The sequence below is a fragment of the Carettochelys insculpta genome, chromosome 10, assembly GCF_033958435.1.
Source record: "Carettochelys insculpta isolate YL-2023 chromosome 10, ASM3395843v1, whole genome shotgun sequence".
Taxonomy (NCBI): Eukaryota; Metazoa; Chordata; order Testudines; family Carettochelyidae; genus Carettochelys; species Carettochelys insculpta.
Window position 1 is genome coordinate 26,963,603 of NC_134146.1, and position 24,890 is coordinate 26,988,492.

At 39.4% G+C, this 24,890-nt stretch overlaps 1 protein-coding gene across 1 annotated transcript in view; it reads left to right on the forward strand.

Annotated features, from left to right (window-relative positions):
• The first annotated feature begins 12,230 nt into the window (after positions 1 to 12,230).
• Positions 12,231 to 24,890, forward strand: part of AADAC (arylacetamide deacetylase) — a 159,312-nt gene continuing 146,652 nt past the window's right edge. The window contains exons 1-2 of the mRNA XM_075003913.1: positions 12,231 to 12,275; positions 12,676 to 12,834. Of these exons, the coding sequence (XP_074860014.1) occupies positions 12,784 to 12,834 (51 nt within the window). The 5' untranslated portion in view covers positions 12,231 to 12,275; positions 12,676 to 12,783. The remainder of the gene's footprint in view (positions 12,276 to 12,675; positions 12,835 to 24,890) is intronic.

Sequence of the window (24,890 nt, forward strand, 5' to 3'; positions counted from 1 at the left end):
TCCCTGGCTGCTGAATGTGTGTGCTGCTGGGGAAAAAGACGGCCCCCCCACTTACACAAAATCCAGGTTATGCGAGGGTGCAGGGAATGTAACTGTTGTGTAACTTGAGGGCCTACTCTATACAGATTTCTCCTGCCTCACTATGCAGTTCCATGAAGTCCTTCATTACCATTTAACGTATTTTTTCTTATTTGTTAGTTATTGATCTATTGGGACTTGTTCTGTTCCTTATTTTGCTTATGTGTGTTTGTTACCTCTGGCTGCACTGGATCACAACGTGTTTGTTCCCTTCAAGTTACCCTTATCTACATATGTTCTGCTACCAGAGCACCACTGCTTACCTGGAGTGCTAGTTTTTCCTAAGCCATGGCCTTGGCTCACCACATATGGGGGAGTGTGTTGCTAAATCACTTCTGAATGGTCGTGTACAAAGTCCTTCCTCAATAACCCCTACAGTTCGGGAAGAAAGACAAAAATCTCTGTCCTTGTAGATTTGACATCACTCTATCTGCTGCATCATGGGTGCGCAATAAGCAGCCCACAGACCAGTGGGCTGCCAGAGGCTTTATTTACATCACGTCTACAGGTAGGGCCACTCACAGCTCCCATTGGTCACTGATTGCTGTTCTAAGCCAATGGGAGCTGCAGGAAATGATGTCCCAGTCGGCACTCCTACCTGCATCTCTCATTACCTGGGAACAGTGATTCGCAGCCAACAGGAGCTACGAGCAGGTGTACAGGTAGAATTTCTCTAATCCAGAACACTCGGGACCTGACTGGTGCTGAATGGGAGAATTTGCCTGACCATAGCAAATCAATATAGCCTAGCAGCAATACCAACACTGCCAATGCATACTGGGCTCCTAGAACACATCTAAGGGTAAATTAGTGCTAAATAACAGCACAGAACACTGAGCGTCAGGACTGGTGGCTGTAAACAAACTTTATGGGCCCATGGGAAACTTGGCCACATCCGTTGTAAGTGGACACCCAGCTAATTAAAATCATGCCAGACTATGGATGTTGCTGGAAGAGAGAGTGCTGGATTAGAGAGGTACCTGTAGATGTGCAAATAAATAGTGGCTGGCAGACTGCCAGGGGCTAACCCTGGCGAACTGCTTGGGGCCCATAGGCTGCTTTTTGAAAATGATATATTGAATATTACATTAAAGTATTTTTTTAAGAAATGAAAACACATAAATTATTTAGACAATATTTTAATTTGACAGATGCTTTCAACAAGATTAATCGTAAAAATGACATATGCAGCCAAAGGAATTAACAAATGTTAGAATAATTATTTACAGATGTTGAAAAATGACTTAAATGTCTGTTTTGCCACTGATTTCCATTCAAGTGCTTTTTTTAAATACATCAAAGCGTACTATTCTGGGAACTTGCTGTTTTACAAAAATAAAAAATTCTTTGGAAGCAAACCCCTCTAAACTAAAAGCTGAAAAAAATCACAAAATCTGATATTAAATTTTCAAAATCAGCAGGAATATGCTTCTGTATCTGCCTGACAGCATCACATGGTAAGTAAAACTGGGCAGGTAAAACTGGGCCATTGTAATAATGTTAACGAAGGAGTGAAACTAGGGCTGGCCAGTTAAGTTGATGGCAGTAAAGACCGACCTGAACATCGTGCTATCATCAGAGTAAACATGAACATTTATGAAGTTTAAGTCAGTGCCGATGATGACCTAAGGAAGAATCAGAGGGCTCTTCTTGAAGGGTATGCTACCTGTCACCATACACAGTTGCTGTGAGATAGTTGCCTGAAGTCACTTGGCAGGCCAGTGCAAAACCAGGAGTAGAATCCAGGTCTTCTGAGTCTCACTCCAATGACCTATCCATCGAACAATGGATTATTTACTTTTTACTAAAATATATCTCCATATCTATCTATCTATCTATCTATATATTTACTTCCATTACTATTTCACTAAATTGCAAAAGCAAACACAGAATCATGACTGCTGGCATTGCAGCGTGATCTGTCTTAAAATTATGTGAGACAATTGCAAGCAACCCATATCAAAATCATTCACTGATGTTGTAGTGGTTTTTCTAGGATTGGTGAGTAGACATTGCCCTAAGAATGCTTCTCCACATATTTGGGGAAAGGTAGCCATAAGAACTTCCTATTAGAGATTTGAAAAATGTATAATTTTAGTGTCAATTAAAATCTCTTTAGAGTTACTATCAATTTGACTTAAAACCAATATAGGACATGATGGGAAGGGTTAGCAAACTAACTAAATGAAACAATGCCCTGAATTCTGACACAGGTATTCTTGGAAGTTTTTTGTTCTTGTTTGCTAAACTGCTTACAAATTTCAGCTGTGGTTTACACTCTGAAATTATTTAATTTAATTTAATTGACCTAATTGTATGAGTAAGAAGTGTGCTTAAATGCCTCGAAGTCCAACTATTAGAGGGACAAGAGAGTCATGCCATGTATCTTCATTGCAAACACTAAGACTGAATAGGGTCACCAATAAAGATAAGGCAAAGCTTTTAAAGAACTGTTGAGATTTCTAAAAAAATTCAATGTGGTTTCATAAGAAAACAAATAAGCCTTTTCATATGCATTTGATTGTAGCTCTTCATGCTTACTTATTCAGAACAGGTCAGCTGGCTTTAAAAAAATTTTTACAATTTCCAAAACTGTAATTTTGTAGCAATGTACTAAATCTGTCTTTGATGGGCTACAGAAGCTCAGGAAATTAGTAATGGAATATATTGCCTTTGCATCTAAGTCACTTATAGAAGTCTCTCCTAGGTAAACACCATGTAGAAGTCAATATTATTTCAGTGATGTCTCTGTGAGTTGGATAGATGTTAGTCCAATGCTCTTTGGAGAGCTGCTCAAGAAACATCAAACTAGTTTTATTAATTGGCTTTTTCCCCCTCAGTCTCAACAGCAAGACCAAGCATTGGGTGGGCATTGAACTGTTTGTCTTTGGTAAATAAATCCTGTTCCTCTTTGGTAGATAAACAGACGACTTCATCCCTATCAATCAGTCACCTTTTGTAAGTGCTAAATTCAATCTTAAAAGAAACAAATGAAGTATGTTCATGAATTATTTTGCTCTGCTAAATTGTTGAGGGTGAGGCTTTTAGAGTGACACATTTTGATGCTGTTCTTCTTCTGGGTGAAAATGTGACCTAAAAGAAATTTTACAAATGACTTTTGTACTACAGGTTGAACGTCTCTCATCTAGCACCCCTAGGACCTGCTGGTGCTGGACAAGAGAATTTACCAGAAAACAGGTCCATATTTTCTAGCACGTTACTAACACCTCCACAGTTTACTGGACTCTTAGAAATCAATTAGGGATAAATTAGAGCTAAATAACAACACAGAACAGTGAGTGCCAGGACTGGTAGCTGTAAACAAACTTCATGGGACCACAGGAAACTTGGGCACACCCATGATAAGTGATTGTGCAGCTAACTAAAATCATGCCAGATTACGGAGTTTGCCAGCTGAGAGAGTTCTGGCTTAGAGAGGTTCAGCCTGTAGTTACTATAATTTGCATTTTTAAAAGATATAGTTAAAAATCTGTATTTTTGTTTTTTCTAATAATACAATGTGTGCATTTAAATATGAAGAAAGGAAGTATTCATCTACATATACACTATACTTACAAATAACAAGCAGTCCTATAGAACCTTAAATGATTAACAGATTTATTCAGTCATGAGCAAAAGAAGTGGGTCTTACCCATGAACGCTCATAGCTTAATACATTTGTTAGTCCTTAAGGTCTACAAGACTGCTTGTTGTTAGTGAAGCCACAAACTAACACAACTACCCTTCTGAGACCCTATGTACAGTAATAAAATCCCAGTTCTTACTATGCATCTCTAAAACACAGTATTAAATTAGAAAAATCCAAAGTTCTCCCCTTAAGAAGATCGCTGAAAGGTATGTGGAATACACCATAGAGTGGTTGTGATTTAATGGGGCTGCCTCACAAATAATACAACGATTAGACAAACCCACACTGGTTTCTCTGTTTTGCCAACAAATTTTGGCCCATGTATGATATGAAAAGATGTTGCTTTGGATGAAATTTATTACTGGAGAGAAGCAATGGAGTTTTGTTTTTAATGAAACTATTTTGGCGGGATAGATTGGGTCAAGGTAAATGCAGCAGCATTAAAAGAAAAAAAGGGGAGAGTGAATGAACAAATTGCTCTGAAGTTGAATATGTAGTCTACAAAATAAAAAAAATGTACCTGAATTCCTGTAGTGTAAAATTTGCATATTTATTTAGGTGATTGAACACTAAATTTCCACGCATAGGAACACCAACATCACTGTACAAAAGCAGAAAGCAATTTCATGCAATTTATATAACTTTGAAAGCAGAAATAATGCATAAATGCAAGGCTGTGTTATTTGCAACTTCCTCAAGTTAAAAAAATCCTATTGCAAAATGAATTCTAATACCATACTTTTTCCAAATCAGTACATATTATATGGCATATTCTTGTGTCCTCCACTGTACCTACTGTCATTTGCTTAAAATCCTGTATCGTGGGATATCTAATAATTTTAGTATCACAGATGTAGCAACCAAAATCAGTCTCTCATTGGGCTGTGTGTTATATAAACATACTAAAAACTGCTTCTTGCCCTGAAGAGACTGCAGTTTAAATAGACAAGTAGACAAAGGGCACAGAGGAAATATTGTCATCCCCTTTTTGTAGGTGGAGAATTAAGGCGCCGAGAGGTTCCCAGACACTTATACAGGTTGCACCTTCCAAAACTGGAATTCTCTGGTTTGACAACATCTGTTGTCTGTCAGGACCATGGATGTTACTGGTCCAGATAGTTCTAGACCAAGAGGATAGTGGGAGGAAGGCTGGCAGCCAAGAACCCTGCCAGCTGGGAGCTCAGTGACGGGGTGGCCTGAAGCCCTGCACAGGGAACTCAGCAAAGCTTCTGTCCCTGTAGCTGGCACCCACAAGGCAAGGGAGGGAGACAGCATCTGTGGAGTTAGGGCCAGAGGCAGCAGCCCAACTGGGTCTAGAGCAGGTGTCCACCGGGCTGGGGCTGCACCTGGAAACCAAGGCAGAGCCAGTGTCTACGCCACTGGCAGCTTTGGCTATGTCTAGCACTCTGGCTGAGGCTCAAGCCGGCAGCGGGGGCCAGTGTCAGCCCAGCAGGAGCCAGTGACAGCCTGGGGAGGGCTGGAGGTAAGGGGACTTCTGGGGCTGGCAGTAGTTGTGCTGAAAGCAGGGAGGCAGCAGGGTCTGAAGTGAAGCAGGTGGTGGGGTGGGGTGACAGCCTGGGGGGCTGGAGGCAGGGGTCTTCCCTTGGTCTAGCAAATTCCATTGTTTGGGTTTAGTCAATCTGTACATATGAGTAATTTTTTGAAGCCAATTGGACAACTCAGACATTTAGATTTATGCATGTGTGTAAAAGTTTGCAGGATAAGTACCTAACTGATGTGCCCAAAGTTGCACAGGAAATTTGTGACAGACCACGAAATTCCACAGGCTCTCCAGTTTAGTTTAATTTAGTACCTTAGCCACAAGACCATTTTTCCTAGATTCCACTCCTGAGATCCTAAGTCAGGCAAAAGTCCCATTGTAATCAAATTAAAGGGTTGAGTCCTATGGTAGAACTTAAAGCTTTTTCCTAGTTATTTACTACTTAGTATATCTATGAAGAGTTACCATTCTTTAAGATGTTTATTTTAGTAATAGTACAGGCAGTCCTATGTGTGTTCCCTCATAAGCAATATTTCTCTGAAAGGTTTGACGGCAGTGTTCCCTGTAAGCCATGTGCTTGTGCAGCCTCTGAAGAGAGATTCAGATGACACCCAGCTGATTAGCAGAGCACCCACAGCCAGGCTGTTTTTTAATTCTACTTTTGGTGCACATTCGTACATGTCGGCACACATGAAAAATGCCATACATGGATGGAAAGAGAAAAAACCCTGCACGTGGAGGGAAAAGATTAGAGGGAACATTGCTTTTGATGGGAATAGTGTTCTAAAACTTCATACCTACCTGGATTGTCATCAGTCCTCTCTTCTCCACCAGCAGAAATGGAAAATGATCTAATATGATTTACAGAACAATTTGTTCTTGTTCTTCTTTGTACTTGACTTAAAAGAAAAAACCTTGCTATCATTTAGGTATCGTAAAATTTTCATCCCTCTACCTGCCAAAAAAGGTGCTAAAAATAATGACGAAGGGAGCTGAGAATACAGAGGAATCCTCAGTTTTTGGCCAACTCTCCCATACAAATACTATGTAGTGTTCAGAAGACAGAAAGTGTAAAAACAAAACTAACATTCATTGAAGGTTGCTGATTTGTATCTAAGCAATAAACAAATGTAATCTACCAAGCTGTGACAGTGAATTAAAAAAAAAACTGTAAAAATATCCCTGGAAATATCTTCAGGTATAAAAGTGCTTGTAGAGAGCACTCAGAGAGAGGCCTCTGAAAAATAGTAGTTATGTATGTTGGCAATGAGTGTTCTGTAAACAGGTAAAATGGATAGTGAAACATATTGCAAACACGTACTAATTGCACATCAAGTATTGGTATTACAACGCTGACATATGTTGGACTATGATAGGAATACCTCACTATATGAAAAATAGTTATTATATATTTGTTTTAGCATAGTTTCTATGACCCCATTCAAGAATCATGATCTCTTTTCACTAGGTACCATACAAAGACAGAACAAAAAGACAAGCCCTGCCTCAAAGAGTTTACAATATAAATCTTTATCCTGGAACTTCACACAGTCTTTTAATTAATGCTGGACTAAGGTCACTCAGTGCCTTGAAAGTAAGACAAAGATTCTGAGCTTAACTTGATATCTTTTGTGAAGCCAGTCAAGGGCTCTGGGTGAAGCTATTGCTTGGGGACCCAGCCTGTGGCCCCACCCATACTCCAGTCCTGCTCCTTGTAGACCCTGACCTCTCATCACTGTCCTGCCTCTGCCCCTTGTCCTCCCTCTTCACTCTGCTCACCCATTCCAGCCAAATCCTTGACTCCAAATGTAGCTAATGACATTTGGGAAACAAAACAAAACAAAACAGTCTTCTAAAATTTCTTTCTAAAAAAAAAACAAAAAACAGCACGTTTTCCACTACATGCCAGATTGTGAAGACAGGATACACAGAAAATATTCAATTAAAAGCACTATATTTGGGATTAAAAAATGCCAGTCCCAGATTTCATGCTATAATCTGAAATTTGTCAGGGATTTATTTGGAAAGTCTTTGTAGAAAGAGGAAGTTGTTGTGCTGAATACAATATTAAATATTATGGAATATGTGGTGCAGCCTTTCTCAGTTTTACATTTTCTTCTTCAGTATTTCTAAGCTGATTTTATATTTTAAATATATGCCTTCCTAAAGTAGTCATTCTGGATTACTACATCTTTAAATTCACTGAAAAAATAAGTTACTTGAAATTAATCAGAGTAGTTTAGTGGGATCATAACAATGTTAATTGTTTTAGAAAAAGGAAACACTAATTTACTATGTGTGATTTCCATAACATGACATATTTATGAAATTTCACTGTTTATGTTAAAATATGTTTCCAAAGATTTTAGGCCTAACAAAGGATTTTATATCTTAGTAAGATACTGAATTAGAACTAGTTCATCAGATAGTCAGATGTAAAAGGGAAAGTAATTCATCCAGCTACCTGGAAGAAAAGGAATGTTGGGGCGGGGAAAGGGGAGGAGAGAGTGGGGTGAAACAAGATTAAGGGTGTATAGAAAGGACAGGAAGACTTTGGAAGTAAGTTTTTCTACCATAGTAATTAAAATGTGTATTTTATACAAGGGTGGACTTTTGAAGAATTTATTTTAAAGAACAGTAGCTGCGTATCCAAGGATTCAAGACTAAAGCTGAATCCTCAGATTGTGCGTCTAAATATCTATGCAAGGATTTTTTAGAGATGGGGTTTTTATAAGCTTCAGCCACAAACTAATGAAATATTTAAAGCAAGTTTTGAACTAAGATCCTGTAGACATAATAATGCATAGACAACTTGTCAGTAAATTCAGTGCTGGCACATGCCTACTAAATTGTTTTAATTATTATTTCATGATTCTTTCAAAGGTTCAATGTTATGATAATAGGTCTGGCAAGGTGAAAAGCTTTTCACTTCTAAGTTATCAGATACACTTTGGGGAAAAAGTCACCTGTCTGCAAGCTGCAACAGACTTTGCTGTAGGATCCTTCAGGGACTGTCAGAATTGTGATAGGATGAGTGGAGTGGTTGAGCACTAAGAGACTGGGGAGACGTTGCCCCCCTTTGCCTCTTATACCTGCAACCCATGAAATCAGTGAAGAGAGCAGAGGACCTGTCTGTTGTCTTCACAGTATCCTGCATTGTTGTGAAGTGTTAGTGTGTCCTGTACCAGTTGGAATTTCTTAAAAGCCCAAGTATATTGCTTTGCTGCATTCTAGGTACGAGGTGGAAATGGTGTGTATAAAACTGATGCCAGATCATGGTCTGCCAGAGGGAGACAAAAAGGTCTTAGCCAACTGGAGATGGTAGAAAGCATTACTCGTAGATGCTGCTGCATGCATATGTCATATCCATGAGAAACCCAGGAGAATTCATGTTCTCTGAATTTAGTTGACTAGTTGTGAGTCAAAGGAGACTGCACAATGTCTGCAACTCTTTAAAATGCTTTTTTCTGCTTAACAATATAAGTTCTGTCTTGCTAGAATTCACCTTTAACAAGGTAGTCTTCATCCATTAGCTCTTCTTGTGCAGGCACTGTGCCATTTTTATGGTAGAGGTACAGCCATTGGTGGTGAAGGATAGGTAGAGCTGTGCACCATCCGCATGTGGCTGGCATTGGAATCCACATTGTCTAACCAGTTCACCTAGTTCAGGGGTTTTCAAACTTCTGCACAGATGACCTTTTTCCCATAGCAAACCTCTGAGTGCAACTCCCTTTGTAAGTTACACTTTTTTAAATATACTAACACCATTATAAATGCTGGAGACAAAGTGGGCATTGGTGTGGCGGCTGGCTGCTTGTGACCCTCCCCCCCCAAAAACCCATGGAATAAACTCATGATCCCTGGTTTTAGCATCCCTAAGGGTCTAGTGGGGAAGCAACAGTTTTCTATCACTACTCATTGAGTGCAGCTCTCCAGGAAGGACTTAAACCATTCTGGAATAGTTCCCTAGACTTCTGTCACGTCTGTCATATGAGACAGCAGTGTGTCACGGCTAACAGCACTGGATGCTTCAGAGTGTCCCAGAAGGATGAGAATGAATGTCTGCTCTGTATCCATTGACAACAGGAAACCATTCATCAGCACCACGAAAGTTATTTCTGTTCCATGTCCTGCCCTGAATCCAGGTTGTGCCAAGTCTATGATACAGTTGCATGGCTTTAGGGTTGTTTTTCTGTTATCTTGTTTAGGAAGGAGCTACAATGTTGGCTACTGATATATTCAGGGTGGTTTTCGTCAGTGTTTGCTAGATTTTTGCATGTTTGAGGAAGGGAAAGAAGGATTCTTTCCCCCAATCCAGGGTTGGCTGTTTCACTCCTGAATGGCTTTAATTGCTTGTTACTCTTTCACAAGCCTAGAAGGGCAAAGGTGAGACTCACAGGTCTTGGGTCAAGACTCTTTTAGGATGTTCAGCGCTTCTCAAAGAGATAATGAACTGAACTCCAGGAATGTGGGCAGAGTGCTTGTTGATTATGTAGAAGGAGCAGAGCTCTGTTAGAGAAGCCTTTCCATATACCTGTAATCTTTTCAGCAGAGTAGGATGACAGTTCTTTGCAAAAGGTGGTGTTTTGTTCTGCTGTGAACTATAGGCTTACAGAGACACTTTACCATCTTTGATAGCCCCTCAAAGCTAGACTTGGCAGTGTCAGTGGCAAGTAGTAAGAACATTCTTTTGCCCTGCAATACAGCTTCAGCAGAGGCTTGATATTTTTTTGTTTCAGACTTTGGTGTCTGCTGTTCATGCTCAAACTTCTGACACACTCTGCTCACCCATAACAAGGTGTCATAAAACCACGGAGATTTGTGTGGGTGCTGAAGAACAAAAGGCTCTTTGGGGACCAGTGTTTTGATGGTCAAGGCTAGCATGCAATGGTAAAGGGTAGGCATATCCTCTGTTTTTGTTCTGTAGGTGGATTGCTGCAGTCCTTTAACATCCTCTGAAATTTGATGGCACATAAGGCTAATGCTACACTTGACAGCATTGGTGCATCTGCTCCAATTAAGCTGTCCTGTAGCTGTGGTAAGCCAATGGGAGAGAGCTCTCACTCACCCTGTGGCTTAACTGTTTCCTCCTACATAGTGCTATCCACGTCTGTGCTTAAGTTGACATGTTCTGTCGCTCATGGGGGGTGGCTAATTTACACCTCTGAGCGACACAATTTATGTCAATTTAAGCTATAGTGTAGCCACAGCTTACATTTGTTCTATAAAATTTGTAAAGGACCAGAAATGAAACTTTCCCGTTGATTTCAGCAGATGCACAAACCGTTTCTAAATTGAGGTGGAATATAATGAGAGACATCCAGCAACTCTTAGTTTACAACAGCATCCCAGTATTTCTAAGATTCTTTAGCTGGAATGAGTGGAAGTACTATGCAAGATGCTGCAGCTCATGTATTTCCAGTATATTGCAGCTTCCATTCAGAAAGTTGATGTTAAGCAGCTTACTCATTCTGCAGAGCATAATACTGTCTGTGCATATGAAGCAATCCCAAATCCTTTATTACACATAATTTATGATACATTACTTCATTTATCATAGTTTTGTGTCTTAGTTTTGCTTTTTCATGCTCTTCCTAATTAAGATTTTCCATTCCACTGACCCACAGTTAACAAATCAATGCTAATGGCTCATTGCTCTGCCCATAGGTGTCCTTTGGCGGATGATGTTACACAAAGAGATGTGCAAAGTGAGATCATTGTTCTTTATCAATAAATATACTTAAAGCTTCATATTTCAAAATATATTTGCAGAACAAAATTGGTAGGGATTATTTTAAAGTAGCAAGTTTTTCTTGTTTTTTTTGTTTTGTTTTATCTCATTGGCATTTACTGTGTGTGACTAAATCAGAACAGCTTAAATTTTGAGTGTGACATTAATAGAGATTAGTGCAAAGAGTCTGGCTGGATGATGAGCATGTAAGGAGCTGTTGCATTTGTAGCAGCTGATGTATATATTCAGCTAGTTTCGTTCAAGCAGACTTTGATAAATACAAATTTACATTGAAGATGGGTTTGAGTCATAAATCAAACATAAAGTTGACCACATTTGTTTAGGGGACATAAAGGAGACAAAGCTTATTTTTAAAGAGACATCACTCCATTGTATTTTATTGGGACAGGCAAAATATGGCATACATCTGGCCTGTCAAATGTTCAGATCTTGCTTGCTACAATACTCTGGGCTGCCAGTGGCCTGCTGCCCAATGACACCCTACTGCAGCCCCCATGCACTGCTCAAAGTGTCTGGCTGCTGGGGCCAGTGTGTGTCTCAGCATGGCATGCCCCTGAGAAGTGGGGAGGGTCTCTGCGCACTGTCCCATCACCAGCACAATACTCACGGCTCTCATTGTCTAAAAACCAACCAGTGGGAGCTTCAAGTATAGCACATGGACACCTGCTGTCCCCCTTCTGCCCAAGAGATGCACTGTGCAGACACGTACATGCTGACCCAAGTAGCCAGCCTCTTTGAGCAGCATGTGAGGGTGTGGCAGGCAGGGGGCCGGCCCAGAGGACCTGCCCAGCCAGAGTCTGCACCTGGCATCCCATCTGCTATCCCAAGTCAAAACCCAAACCCTCTACACCCTGTCCTGCAACCTTGGGTCAGAATCCTTTTCCCTGCAGAACTCCATCCCAGACCCTGCACCCTCGGGAATGCCCAGGTCACACCACTTCCATTAATATCATGGAAAAGTGCAGCCCCTGAACAGTTACCAAATTCTTGGAGTGACCACCCATCAAAAATTATTGCCCACCTCTGTGTTGTATACATGTGTATCATTATATTCTTGGCATGATTCTGTCCTGGAAAACATACTAATTTTAATCTCATCCAGTACTTTTTCATAGCCCCTGTTCCAAGCACTTTTGTTTACTGTTTGCCACAGTTAGAATGATCTAACTCTTCTGCAATTTCACAGTATTGCTTTTCAGTCACACTCATCTTTTCCCATAGTGTGATTTCAACACACTGTCACAGTGCACTCCTCATCCTGCTACTTCTTAACCTGTCTTACTCCAGTTCTCCTTGTAAGTCTCCTTGGCCTTTTTCTATCTCTTAAATAGTCTTCTCTTGGTTTCTTTCTGAGAAAATCATTTTAGTGCCTTCTGCTGACAATTTTCTGCACTTCTGTAGGATTCAGCTTCTGTTCAGGTCAAGCAGTGGATTGTGTCAACTAGTTTAATAACTAAAGTTGACAATAATTTTTAATGAAATTCTGAATTTGGTAAAAGAAATACTGTTGGTATAATATACTTAGACTTCTCTGCGGAGTTTGGCTTGGTACCCAACAATATTTTTATTATAAAATTAAGAATGATATAAAACTGATATTAAATGGATGAAAAGTTGACTAACTGATAGGTCTCAAAATTAAGTGTAAATGGAGACTTAGCAGTGAACAGGTATGTTTCTGCTGGCGTCCCACAGGGATCTGTTCTTGGCTCTACATTATTTAACATTTTTATCAATGACATACAAGAAAACATAAAGTCATCACTGATAACATTTGTGGATGACACGAAAATTGGGGAAGTGATGAATAATGAAGAGGAAAGGTCACTGACTCGGAGCAATTTGGATCAATTGGTAAGCTGAGTGCAAGCAAAACATATGTATTTTAATATGACTAATGTAATTGCATATATCTAGGAACAAAGGATGTAGGCCATGCCTGCAGGAGCGGGGAGGAGTGGTGGGCTCTAGCCTGGCAAACAGTGAACCAGAAAAAAATGGGGGTGATGGTGGATTTTCTGAGCTACCAATATTATGCTACAAGACGCCCTGTGGCACCTTATAGACTAACAGATATCTTGGAGCGTAAGCTTTCATGGGCAAAGACCTGCTTCATCAGATGCATGAGTGTGGAGGGGTGGGTTCCCAGAGGAGGATTTAGAGAGGGAGTCCAGAGTTGACAAGGTCTATTCAGTCAGGGTGCTGTGGACAAAAGACTTAATGCATAAACAGGGGAATCTCCAGTAGGAATACCAAAGTTATTTGAACTCTGTGTCTGACACAGGTGGAATTGCTGTTGGAGTACTGTGTGCAGTTCTGGCATTCACAATTAAAGAAGGATGTTGAGAGCGATTCAGAGAAGAACCACAAGAATTATTAAAGAATTAGAAAACACTTTACTATGATAAATATATTGAGCCCTCTGAATCTGTCTTAACAAAGAAAAGGTTAAGGGGTAACTTTATTCCTGAATGTATAAGTCTATGTAGCAATGAAACAGCTTCTCAGCCTGAGCCTTGTGAGATTGACTGAGTTAGCATGGGCCAACCATGGGTTTTCCTTTGCTTTGTAGCTATACCCTAAAAGGTAAGATCCAGAAATTTTTTATCTGTATGATGCAGGATCTCAGATTGGCCTTGGAATTTATGACTCTGTTCCCTGATGCATTCACATCTGCTGAAATTTCAGGCAGTTGGAAATAATAGCTGTGAAAGCAGAAAAACAATCTCATTCATGCAGTTGTTTTGTGGGCAGGAACAATTAAATGATTCAGACAATGCAAAGGTTGGGGTAATAGGGTTTGATGAACAGGAGTAGACTGACAAATATTTTTACAGCACACATAAATGTATGGTGATTTCAGACACATCTCATTGGAAAGCTAGAGAATACAGACATACAAAAGTTAAATGAAGATAAAATATCTGTTTGTTATTTTAAATAAATACATTAGTTAGAATCATGCAATTAAATATTAATCCTTACTGAAGCTGGCCATCAGTTGCCTTTTTTGGGAATTTTGGCTAAGTAAGGATTGCAGGACTTGGTTCAGTACAAATCTAAAGAATGAAACAGACATGATTAGCAATTGCATTTCACTCCCTTGGGAACTCAGAGTGGTTACTGTTCTGTTGTTTTTGACAGAATACAGGCTCCAGTAGAATTAACCACTAATAGTCAACATCTATTGAAAGAAAAAAATATGTAAATAAAATGCAGAAAGACATCCCAAATAGAATACCATTGATTTGAGTTCAGATTTGAGGGAAAGACAAAATCCAATATGTTATGGATTTTCTCCTAATCATTGTTCCTCTTAATTCATTTCATATTTTAAAGAAATGCAAATTAGATTGTAAGAATGAAAATTTCACTGCTCCTTTCTGTCAAACAGTTCAAAGATCATAGCTCTGGAGTCAATAAGCAAAACAATTTGTGAACTTCCATATTGTAGATTCCAGTGCAATGCTGTATTAATTTTTAAAAAATGCTACAATTAGTCTGCTTAATCAAGTTGGTGTTTTTAAAGGAACATATACTGTTCATATACAGCACTGGAAAAGTTCATTCCAGTTATAGAGATATTGCTGGTTCTACTAATGTTTTAACTGTGCTTGAAGTGGGAAAGACTTCTAGAGAAGAATATTGCCTAATGAGTTCATTCAACTATTAAGAGCATCCACTGTAATGAAACATTACTCTGTTTTGTCAATTCATTTATTCTCAGATGTTTTTATGACATATTTTGTTAGGTTTCAGACCAAACTGACCATCTAAGCTGTAATAAGTCACCAGAACAATACAATATTCATGCAAAAGTTCTGAAGAATCTTAGATATGAATTTATAGCACTACTGACTATAGTACTGTATATAAGCTGTCCTGGACATCAATCTGTACTAGATGACTGGCCGATAGCTAATGCAATGCCTATGTCTAAAAAGGCCTCTAGAGGAGATCTTGCCAATTACAACCTCTCTTGTTCGGCACCCTTGGGACCTGACTGGTGCCAAATGAGAGAATTTGCTGGACCACAGAAGATCAATATTGTCCAGCAGCATCACCAACATTTCCACTGCTTACTGGGCTCATAGAAGAAATTTAGGGGTAAATTACAGCTCAATAACAGCACAGAACACTGAGCACCAGGACTGGTGGGTATGAACAAAGTTTCTGGGACAATGAGAAAGTGGCCTTCACCCATGATATATGGTCATCTGGCTCACTAAATTCATGTCAGATTACAGGTATTGCTGGATAAGAGAGTGCCAGATTAGAGAGGTTCAACCTGTATCTCCCTATCAAAACAAAAAAGCAGTAAAGTAGCACTTTAAAGACTAACAAAATAATTTATTAGGTGAGCTTTCGTGGGACAGACCCATTCTTCAGACTGTAGCCATACCAGAACAGACTCAATATTTAATGGTCTGAAGAAGTGGGTCTGTCCCACGAAAGCTCACCTAATAAATTATTTTGTTAGTCTATAAAGTGCTACTTTACTGCTTTTTTGTTTTGATAGTATATAGATAGCACGGCTTTCTCTCTGTTACTGTATCTTCCTAATTTCAGTTCGAGGCAAATTGTTAGAAACTATACTAAAAACCAGAATTGTAAGATATAGATAAACATGTTGGAGAAGAGTAAAACTGGTAGTTGTAAAGGAAAGTTGTGCCTCACCAATCAATAGCATTCTTTGAGGGAATCAAGAGGCATGTGTATAAGGATGATCCAGTAGATAGAGTATACTTGGATTTTCAGAATTCCTTCGATAAGGTCCCTCAAAAAACTCTTAAGCAAAGTAGGCAGCCATGGGTAAGAAGGAAGGTCCTCTCTTGGAGCATTAGCTGGCTGAAAGATAGAAACAAAGGGTAGGAATAATCGGTCATCTTGAGAGTGGAGAGCGGTGAGCAACAGGATGCCCCAAGATGCTGGACTGGGACTGATACTGTTCAACATATTCCTTAGTGATCAGAAAAGAGAGTAAACAACAAAGAAGGAAAGTCTGAAAATGATATTAAATTAGTCAAGCTAGTTAAGTCCAAAGCAGACTGTGAGGGACTAAAGAGGATTCTCACAAAACTGGGTTACTGGCAGCAAAATGGCAGATGAAAGTTGATGTTGATAGGTGCAAAGTACTGCTCACTGGAAAAAATTATTTTAATTATACATAAAGAATTGTGATTTCTAAGTGAGCTGTTATCACCTTAGAAAGAGATCTGTGAGTCACCATGGATAGTTTACTGAAAACATCTGCTCAGTGCACAGTCTAAAGGCGATAACAGTATGCTAGAAATTTTTAGGAGAGATGGAAAATAAGAAAGAAAATATCAGAATGCCATAGCAGAGTGCCTTGATGCACTCTTGAATACTGTGTCCAGTTCTGTATCGGAGGGGTTGCTGTGTTAGTCAGTATCCGCAAAAACAATGAGAATTTCAGTGGTACCTTATAGACTAAAAGATATATTGGATCATAAGCTTTTGTGGGCAAAGACCCACTTTGTCAGATGCTTTGTTTTTGTCCAGTTCTGGTCACCACATCACAAAAAGGATATAGTAGAACTGGAAAAAGTTTAGAGAAGAACAACAAAAATGATCATGATTGTTGTAGAAAAAGTGAACAGATAACCTTTGCACACAATATGAAAAATAGGGCTCACCTAATCAAAATGAATGCAAAGCATGTTTAACATATTCCTATTTTTTCTGCTAAATCTCAAATATGATTTATGAAAAGATCTAAAAATAGAATTTTTTTTTTGCATTATAATTTGTTAACATAGCCTCCCATGGTGAAGACATTTATCTATGCTAACTGTAGGACTGGGGCATGTGTTTGAAGCCGAATTTGTGTCTGGATTTCCAAAAGTTTTGGGTAGTGTGATTCAGGTTTTTGGTGCAGGGGAGAGAAAGTAGGCTTTTGGACAGTACATGACTGGACTTAGTCCCAAGCTTCCACAAAGCTTAGGGTGATGAGGTCTAGGAATTTGTATGGAGCCTATTTCCTCTTTCTCCAAAAGCTGTAAAACTTGCGATGAAGCGGAAGGAGAGAATGAGACAAGCAAGCTCTGTGGTCCAGATTGCCTAAAGGAATTAGCATCCATGTTGAAGCCTTATTTGCAAAGAACTCTGTTCCTGTTTAGCCCCAAAACAAATAACTGGGTTTTCAAAAGTACGCAACACGCAGTACAGATTAACTTGCTCCATACTGAGCCTTTCTGAAAAGCTGTTAATAAAAATCACAATAAGGGCTGAACATTCTAAAAATTTACCCTAAATTCCTGTATGTATTGATTAAAGTCACATAATGTAAATGTTGTAAAGAAATTCAAATGGTGAAACATAACAAGCAAATTTCCGAAGAAATGGTTTCATTGCCATTGTTACAGTAGTACAACAAACAGTCAGTTTCATACTATCATTCTAGCAACTTTGCATCAACTCCCCAATAGCAAAACAAAATCCTGTGTCTGCTTTTCTTTTTACTGTTATTTTTGAGAACTCTTTTTTCCCCACCCAAAATTTCTTCTGCCATTGCTGAACAGGAAATAGTTATGTAAAAATACAGTGGAAAGCCTGTCTTGTTTAAGTTGTTCCCTGATGGAAACAACTGGATTTCACTCCAAATGAACACAACATAAAGAAGAATTATTGGAGTTTATTATATGCATAGCAAAAAAATTTATTCATTTTAAACAAAAACAGACGTCAGCCTATACAACACCAGTTTAATCGAATGTAAATAAATTATGCATATGTGTCACAGGGACGAAATGAAGATTCTGCTGACATAAAAGAGGAGATGGTTGAAATTGTGGATGTATTAACACATCCAGCATCTGGGGATTGCAACTGAAAAAAATCTTTTGCAGGCTGAAACTGGATCAGAACACAGACATTGCGAAAATCTATTTTTTTTAAAAGAGCAGTTTGTTGTCATTTGTTGAGGAGGCAGAAGAAGGATCAAAAGAGTGTATACTTTTATTGGTTTCAACTATCTTTTCTTTCTCCTCTAGTCAAATAATATAGTCAAGAGTTTGCCTTTAATATGATAATATTTCATAATAGCTTAAACAAAATGTGGTCTGTGTACCCAAGATACAGATTCTGTACAAGTGGCCATTGCACACATGCAGCAATAATCTTTCACAAAATGGTAGCATATGCAACGCCAGTTTAAAATCTGACATAAAAGTGGGCCATTGGCATTAACTGTTTAATGATTGATGGCACGGAACATAGCAAAACAATCTGTTTTGTTTGTTTCCATTGCAGCTCCAGACGAAGAACCAGAATATATTATAGCTGTTTAATCAAAGGTTTCAAGACTTCAATAGAACAGACAGACCTTGTTTATGTTTATTGTAAGGTGCCTTTACACCATCTGGCAGTGTAAAGTGGACTTTGAAAGGTTGTAAATTACATTCCATGTAAGGGGGCCCTTTAGTGCAAATGAAAATCAGGCCTACAGTTTCAAAAGCTTGCAGTGATACCTTTCCTACAGCACTGCTAGTGAAAGAACTAAAAACAAAACAAAACAAAAACAAAAACATTTTGGACATTTTCAGGAGGGTTTCTTTTCTTAAGTTTCCTTTAAGTTTGTTATTCAAACTTGCATAAACATATTAAAAGAACTAAACCCCAAATGACACTACTGCAATGATTAAGGCTCTAATTTATAACTGTAAAAGCGAAGAATTTCAAAGGTAAAGCTGACACGGACCATATGGTTTTCTTTCATACTTCATCATAATAGAGCATGACCTTAGCTAGTTGCTAACAGTGCCTCCATTTATGCTTAAGCATTAGAGGACATATGGTACATTTCAGTTATGCATTTGAATTTCCTTGCTCTTGTGGATTTCATTCAGGGGTTGTTGGCCTGCAGGTCCAGAGCTGCATGCAGCTCTTTAACGAGTCATTTGCGGCTCCAGACACTGAGTCCTCTGTGGCTCTGGATGCTGTAATGTCCCTGCCCTGCTGCTGCTGAAACAATAGCAGCTATCTCCCAATTGGCCAGCACTCCCTCTTCCCCCTCTTATAGCTGGCAAGGTCAGGATGGTGGAGGGTTGGCGCTATTGCTGTGCCACCTGGGCTCGAGTGGTGTGATGTGGCAGGCTGCCGTGAGAGGGGTCTTGCTCCAGACACGTATGGAGCAGTTTGGGTGTTTCTTCCCCACCCTCCCGGTCTCTGGTTCATTTTCCTGCTCCCGAAGCTGGACTACTCCTGAATCTTCCTCCACTTAGATGTCCTGCTCTGTCCTCAGAAGCTGTGTGCTGACCCCTCGTGCCTCCGTTTGAGCCAGGCTAGTAGCATCTCTGCCACTCTGCGTTAGCCCTGGGATCTCTGGGTGTGCACCAGCATCCTGTCCCCACCCTGCTCTGGGCACAGTGTGTGCTGGGTCAGCAAAGCAGTGATTGCCTGCTGGGCCCACTGCTGTTGCCCAGCAAGGACAGGGTGCGGTGCAGAGACCTTCACCCTGGGAGTGCCTGCAGGATATGCATGCAGAGCATCACTGTCAGTACATAAGGCAATGCGCACCCTGTGTTGTTTTGTTTTATAGGACCGTGTATCTCAATGACTAGTCGATGGACTGGTATTGATCACTGAAATCTCCCCGACACAGTTTAAGAAAACAGCAAGCCAGGCCCTGACGTCAAAAAAGCTTAGATAGGATGACTAGCCATATGGTTATGTGGCCATAACCCTGTCACCGAACAGCTCTTAATGATTTGAACCAGCTCCAAGAAAATAAATTCTGTTAGCTAACCGAATCTTCCACTATCTGGGAAACATCATTTGCTACCATTTATTACATGAGTAGTAAGCATTGTTATAGACACAATTATGTTTAGGACCCTAATTCTACAAATGTCTTTAAAAGCATGTGGAGTGGATGGGGCCTAGATCCTCTGTGCAAAATCATCTTATTCAGGCATCGTGGGGCCAGACTTCATCCTAAAATGAGTTTAAAACTTTGACGTTATTTACTCAGGACTGTCTCATATTCACATGCATTAAGGCTCTTGAAGTACAGTAAGTTCTCAGAGTACGCGAGGGTTCTGTTCCATGTTTTTCCAGTGGCTTGCATTGCTCGTTTCTCTGGTATGTGCGGGGTTCCAGTCCCCTTCAAATGTGTCCTACGCTTTGGGCTTTATATTGGGTATGCACTTGTTTGGTCACAACAAGAATGAATCCTCTTTGAACAAAATAGTTTTAGTTAGTTTTTGAGTTTTTAAAAATGTTCCTTTATTTTTTAATAAAATGGAATTACATTGCAGACCAAAGTTGTTTCAAATCAGTCAAATAATTTTGTTCATAAACATCAAAAGGAAACATCTGGAGAGCTTTTTACAACCAAAACAATTCAGATAATTTGAAACAAATTTGTGAAATGTTGGTCAACCGAAATAAGTATTTTTCACTGAAAAAATATTTTAGTGTGTTGTCCCATTCTAATATAGGTGCCTCACTATCTCCTGAACTAACTTAAAATTGCAAATGAATACCTTGTTTTCTTTGCTTGTCCTGAACATACACTTTCAATTTTTGCACTAGAAAATTTATTATTAAACTATAGCGCTGTGAAGCATTTTGGGAAGATGATTTGTATGGATGTTTGGCCTCAATAGGCTATAAGATATTTTTAATGAACATCTTTTTTTAGCAGTTGTAGTCTGATTTTTACTCTTCTCACTGATATATGCCACCTTGTCAGTGATTATATGCTTGTCACTGACTCTGCATATGGGATCTTGATTTATGCTTCATTAACTGGAACTATGAAGAACCTCTTCAGCATGAAGCAGAGTAAATGATCCAGCAGTCTGATTAAGGTAAATGATCCAGCAGTCTGATTAAGGTAACACATTAGTGAACCATGAGAATAAATCATAAAAGAGAAGATTTAAACCCACAGTTTACAATCCCCTCAAAGAACATTAAAACTTGGTCCCATCACAGCGGTGTAAAGTCAAAGCTGTAAGCCTTTGAAATCTCTTCATTTTTCCTGTGTATCTCCTCTATCTGCCAAAGGGCTGAAGGGGTTGAATCATGAGGAAAGACTAAAACAGAGAAATTTATATTGCTTCACTGAAAACCATGAGTCAATTAGCTAATGTGAGTCCTTAAAGGGTTTAAAAAAGAAATGAGCAGACTCATAAGGTGGACGAACGGTACAAATACCAATGTCAGAATGTAAACTTCAAACTGGTTTAATTAAACTGTTAAAAAACTGCATCATGGACACTCTTATTTCAGTTTAAACCAGGCTTAATTTGATTGAACATGAGCCTGTTAAGGTCCAGTTCAGAGAGAACTGAAATAACCTACTCTCAAACCAACACACTATGATTTCCACTGGTTTAAGTAAATGGATACCAATTCATATGTAGATAAGGACTAAACTGATTAAAAAATGCAGGGCCCTGATTTTTCCATCACTTTCCTCTTGTACCATCATTTAAATCAGTGCAAACTGAGTGAAATTACAACCTGTTCTGATTTAGTAGAATTTAATGCCAATTTTGCACTGCATAAATTATTGCACAAAGCAGTCACTTGGGCCCTGGATTGTTATCCTTTGAATTTCGGATGTCCCACACAAAGGAGCTTGCTGAGATTCTGCACCCATAGAGAACAGACTATAAACAGACTATAAAGAATTGCCCTGTATTGACTCCCAGAAATAATACCAACTGGGTAGGAGGTGGGGGGGTCGGGGAGCTCAGAAGTTCTTGCTTCACATTTCCTGTGAATACGCTGATGCTCAGTAGCTGAGAGCTAAGGCATTTAGTGTTTATTTCCCTAAGAATCTTGTACAGAGGTAATGTGTTTTCCAGCAAGGTTCATAACTGGGTTGATATAATTGCTTAGGGAATCAGGGGAGGAGGGAAAGTGTGGCTTAGAATAGATAAGCCTACCATCAGCCCCAGTGAGGACATTCTGATCCAATTCATTTCCTCCCCAAAACACTATTTTGAATGTGTCTGCTTGGCAAACACTGAAGTATTTGGTTATTGATCATTTAAAAGTTCTCCTGTGTGTTATTAGTGGTTAGGTGAGAAGGTCAGAATAGGGATGAAAGGAAATAAATTTTATAGGCACCAGCTCAATGCCAGAGAGAATCTATTTTCTGGTTGCATTTTAAAGTTAACTGAGGCAGGGATCCACTTGCAGAGTGTGGTGTCAGTAATTTCTAGGATCTTGAACAAGCTCTGTGCTTCCAAATTATCAGGGCTTGGCAACTCTTGTTTCATCATCCAATGGATGGACTATTCTGTCACTCCATCACTATCTGGTAGCTTTGTGACTTTATCCACTGAGCTCTTCATAGTTGATGAAATTAGAGTGACGCTAATGAATGCCTGGCTCAGATGGAGAGAGATAAGTAGTGCACCATGGGAGAGGAAGATACCAGGAAGAGTACAAGAGAAAGACTATAAAAAGGTGGTCCATTCAGTTTTAATATGTGACACTGAATATTGACCAACAAAGAAGAAACATGAAAAAATTGTCTGTTCCACAGATGTACAAATGTTAAGATGGGTGTGTACTGAAAGCAAGAACAATCCCTTGAGGAATGTGTATGTTAGAGACCTGCTCAGAGCAACTTGCACAAACCAAAGAAATGAGTAAGTGCAGGTTCACCTTGTAAAATGCAGTCATGCCAATCTGTTGACAGAGTTTTGTTGACAGAGTGTGCATCCAGACTGCAGATCTGTTGGCAGAGATCTGTTGGTTGGGAGCATTCTTTCAACATCCCTGTACACCTCGTTCCATGAGGAAGAAAGGTTGTTTTGATGGGGGACAGGTCAGGGTTGGGGGGGAGAGGTTTCCGGCATTTAGCATCACGTGGACAGGCCAAGTATCAGAAAAGCCTCTCCCGATAGAGCTATTGGCGAAAGATACACAAATGCATTGTGCAATTTGCTTATCTTTTGCCAACAGTTCTCGGTAATCTAGACACAGCCCAAGATACCAAGACTGAAGGAAAAAAGATGAGAGGCTGACCCCAGAAGAAGGGGTGGGATGTCATAAAGGAAGACATGCCAATATGTGATGTGATAGAGGCTGTGCCATTGAACAGACCACTTAGGAGGGGTAGGAGTTGTAGAACAGACCTCATTTGATGAGATTAACACAAGCCAGCAAAAGAGACCTTGATGTCTCTGCTCATGTATTGCCCTGCAGTAGACTTCACAAACTATAAAAGATGCTTACTGTATCAGAGCATTTGAGATCGATGGTGAATAATTTCACAGAGTAATGATTCTCTGTGTCTATGTCTACACAGCAGTGTTATTTTGGAATAAACTATTCCAGAAGAGATTTTCTGGAATAGCTTATTTTGAAATAGCATATTTACACCCAAAGTGCATATTGAAATACTGCTCAGCCATTTTGAAATAGAGTGTCTGCCCACAAAAGAGCTTACTTTGATTATAACTCCTGGAAACACTATAGCTTATTTCAAAGCAGCCCCTATTCCATGTACATGTTCCCCATTCCAAAATATCTATCAACTATCTAGGCACTATTCCTCATAGAATAAGATTTACAGAATTTGAAATAGGTTGTCCACTACTAATTAAATTAATTAAAATAATTTCAAAATAGTGGTTTTGCTGTGTTGACGCTTGCAAAATTATTTCGGAATACCAGACATAATTCTGAAATAGGTTTGCTGTAGACACACCCTGGGGAGGTGGAATTTCACATGTGGAAGATGTTCCCCAATGTCCCCCTACATCCTGTAAACAACTCCCTAGTTTTTGCATTTTATTTGTGAGTGTGTGTGTGTGTGTGTGTGTGTGTGTGTGCGTGTGCGTGCGCGCGCGCGTACTATCTGCAGAGAGGCTGATAGTAGCCCACAAAACTTTTAATTTGCCTGCACTATTGGGCTTTGGCTGGCACCATGAGCGAAGAGGAGAATTGAGATGTTGGAGGAACATGCACAGAACTATAAAATGTCCAAAAGTTTACTCCACAACCAGCCAGGAGTAATTAAAAATTGCATTTGTTCTAATCATAGTTTTATATGTTTTTCTTTGCTGACTGTAATAATTTTTAGTTTGAACTCGGAGAACTTGTCTGTCTTATGGATGGCTTTGTCTCAAGTTTCCGTAGTCTGGCTTTTATTATAATCTAAATGAACTCCCCACCACCACCATTCCCACTCCTCAGGATTTTTTTTAAAAGCTTATATGTTATTTTCCTGTTAATTTTATCTTTAAAAATTGACATGTACAAAGTATTCATATGAATCAGGAACTCGTTTATGATTAGCTTTTTTTTTGATCTTTGGCAGTCACAGAGGCTATTTGTATGGGTTCTGTCATGAATTCACATTGTTTGATCTGAAGCAAAGAAAATACTAGGGAAAGGAGATTCCTGAAACAGCATTTAAAATTCAAAGAAACCTTAGCCACATGTAGAAGCTTTTCCATTCATGTATCTGTAGAAAACTACATCCAGATGCCTTTCAGCAATGGATTTAGCCACTACTGTTATTTGGATACAAGCAGTTGGTGGATGAAGTATGATAGCAGTAGAGTAGCAGTTTGGCCACACTCTGTTGACAGAAGTTTTGTCAGAAGGTATTTTCCAACAAAAACTTCTGTCAACAAACCTCTGTAATCTAGACATAGGCCAAGCCTCCAGAATCTGGGACTAGAGAAGAGGGAGTAGCTTGCTCAAAGGCTATGATTACACTGACCCAAACTGTCAGCAGCAATATGCACATGGACAGTCTTGAAAATGCAAATGAGCGCTCATTTTCATATTCACTTGGTGGCAGAGGCTGCTGACTGAAAAAAAGCAGTGTTAATTTGGTTCTGCTGCCAACCCCCACCCCCTCTCACTTGTCAGCAGCCTCTCATGCCTGGAAAAAATCAGACATAAGAGGCTGCTGA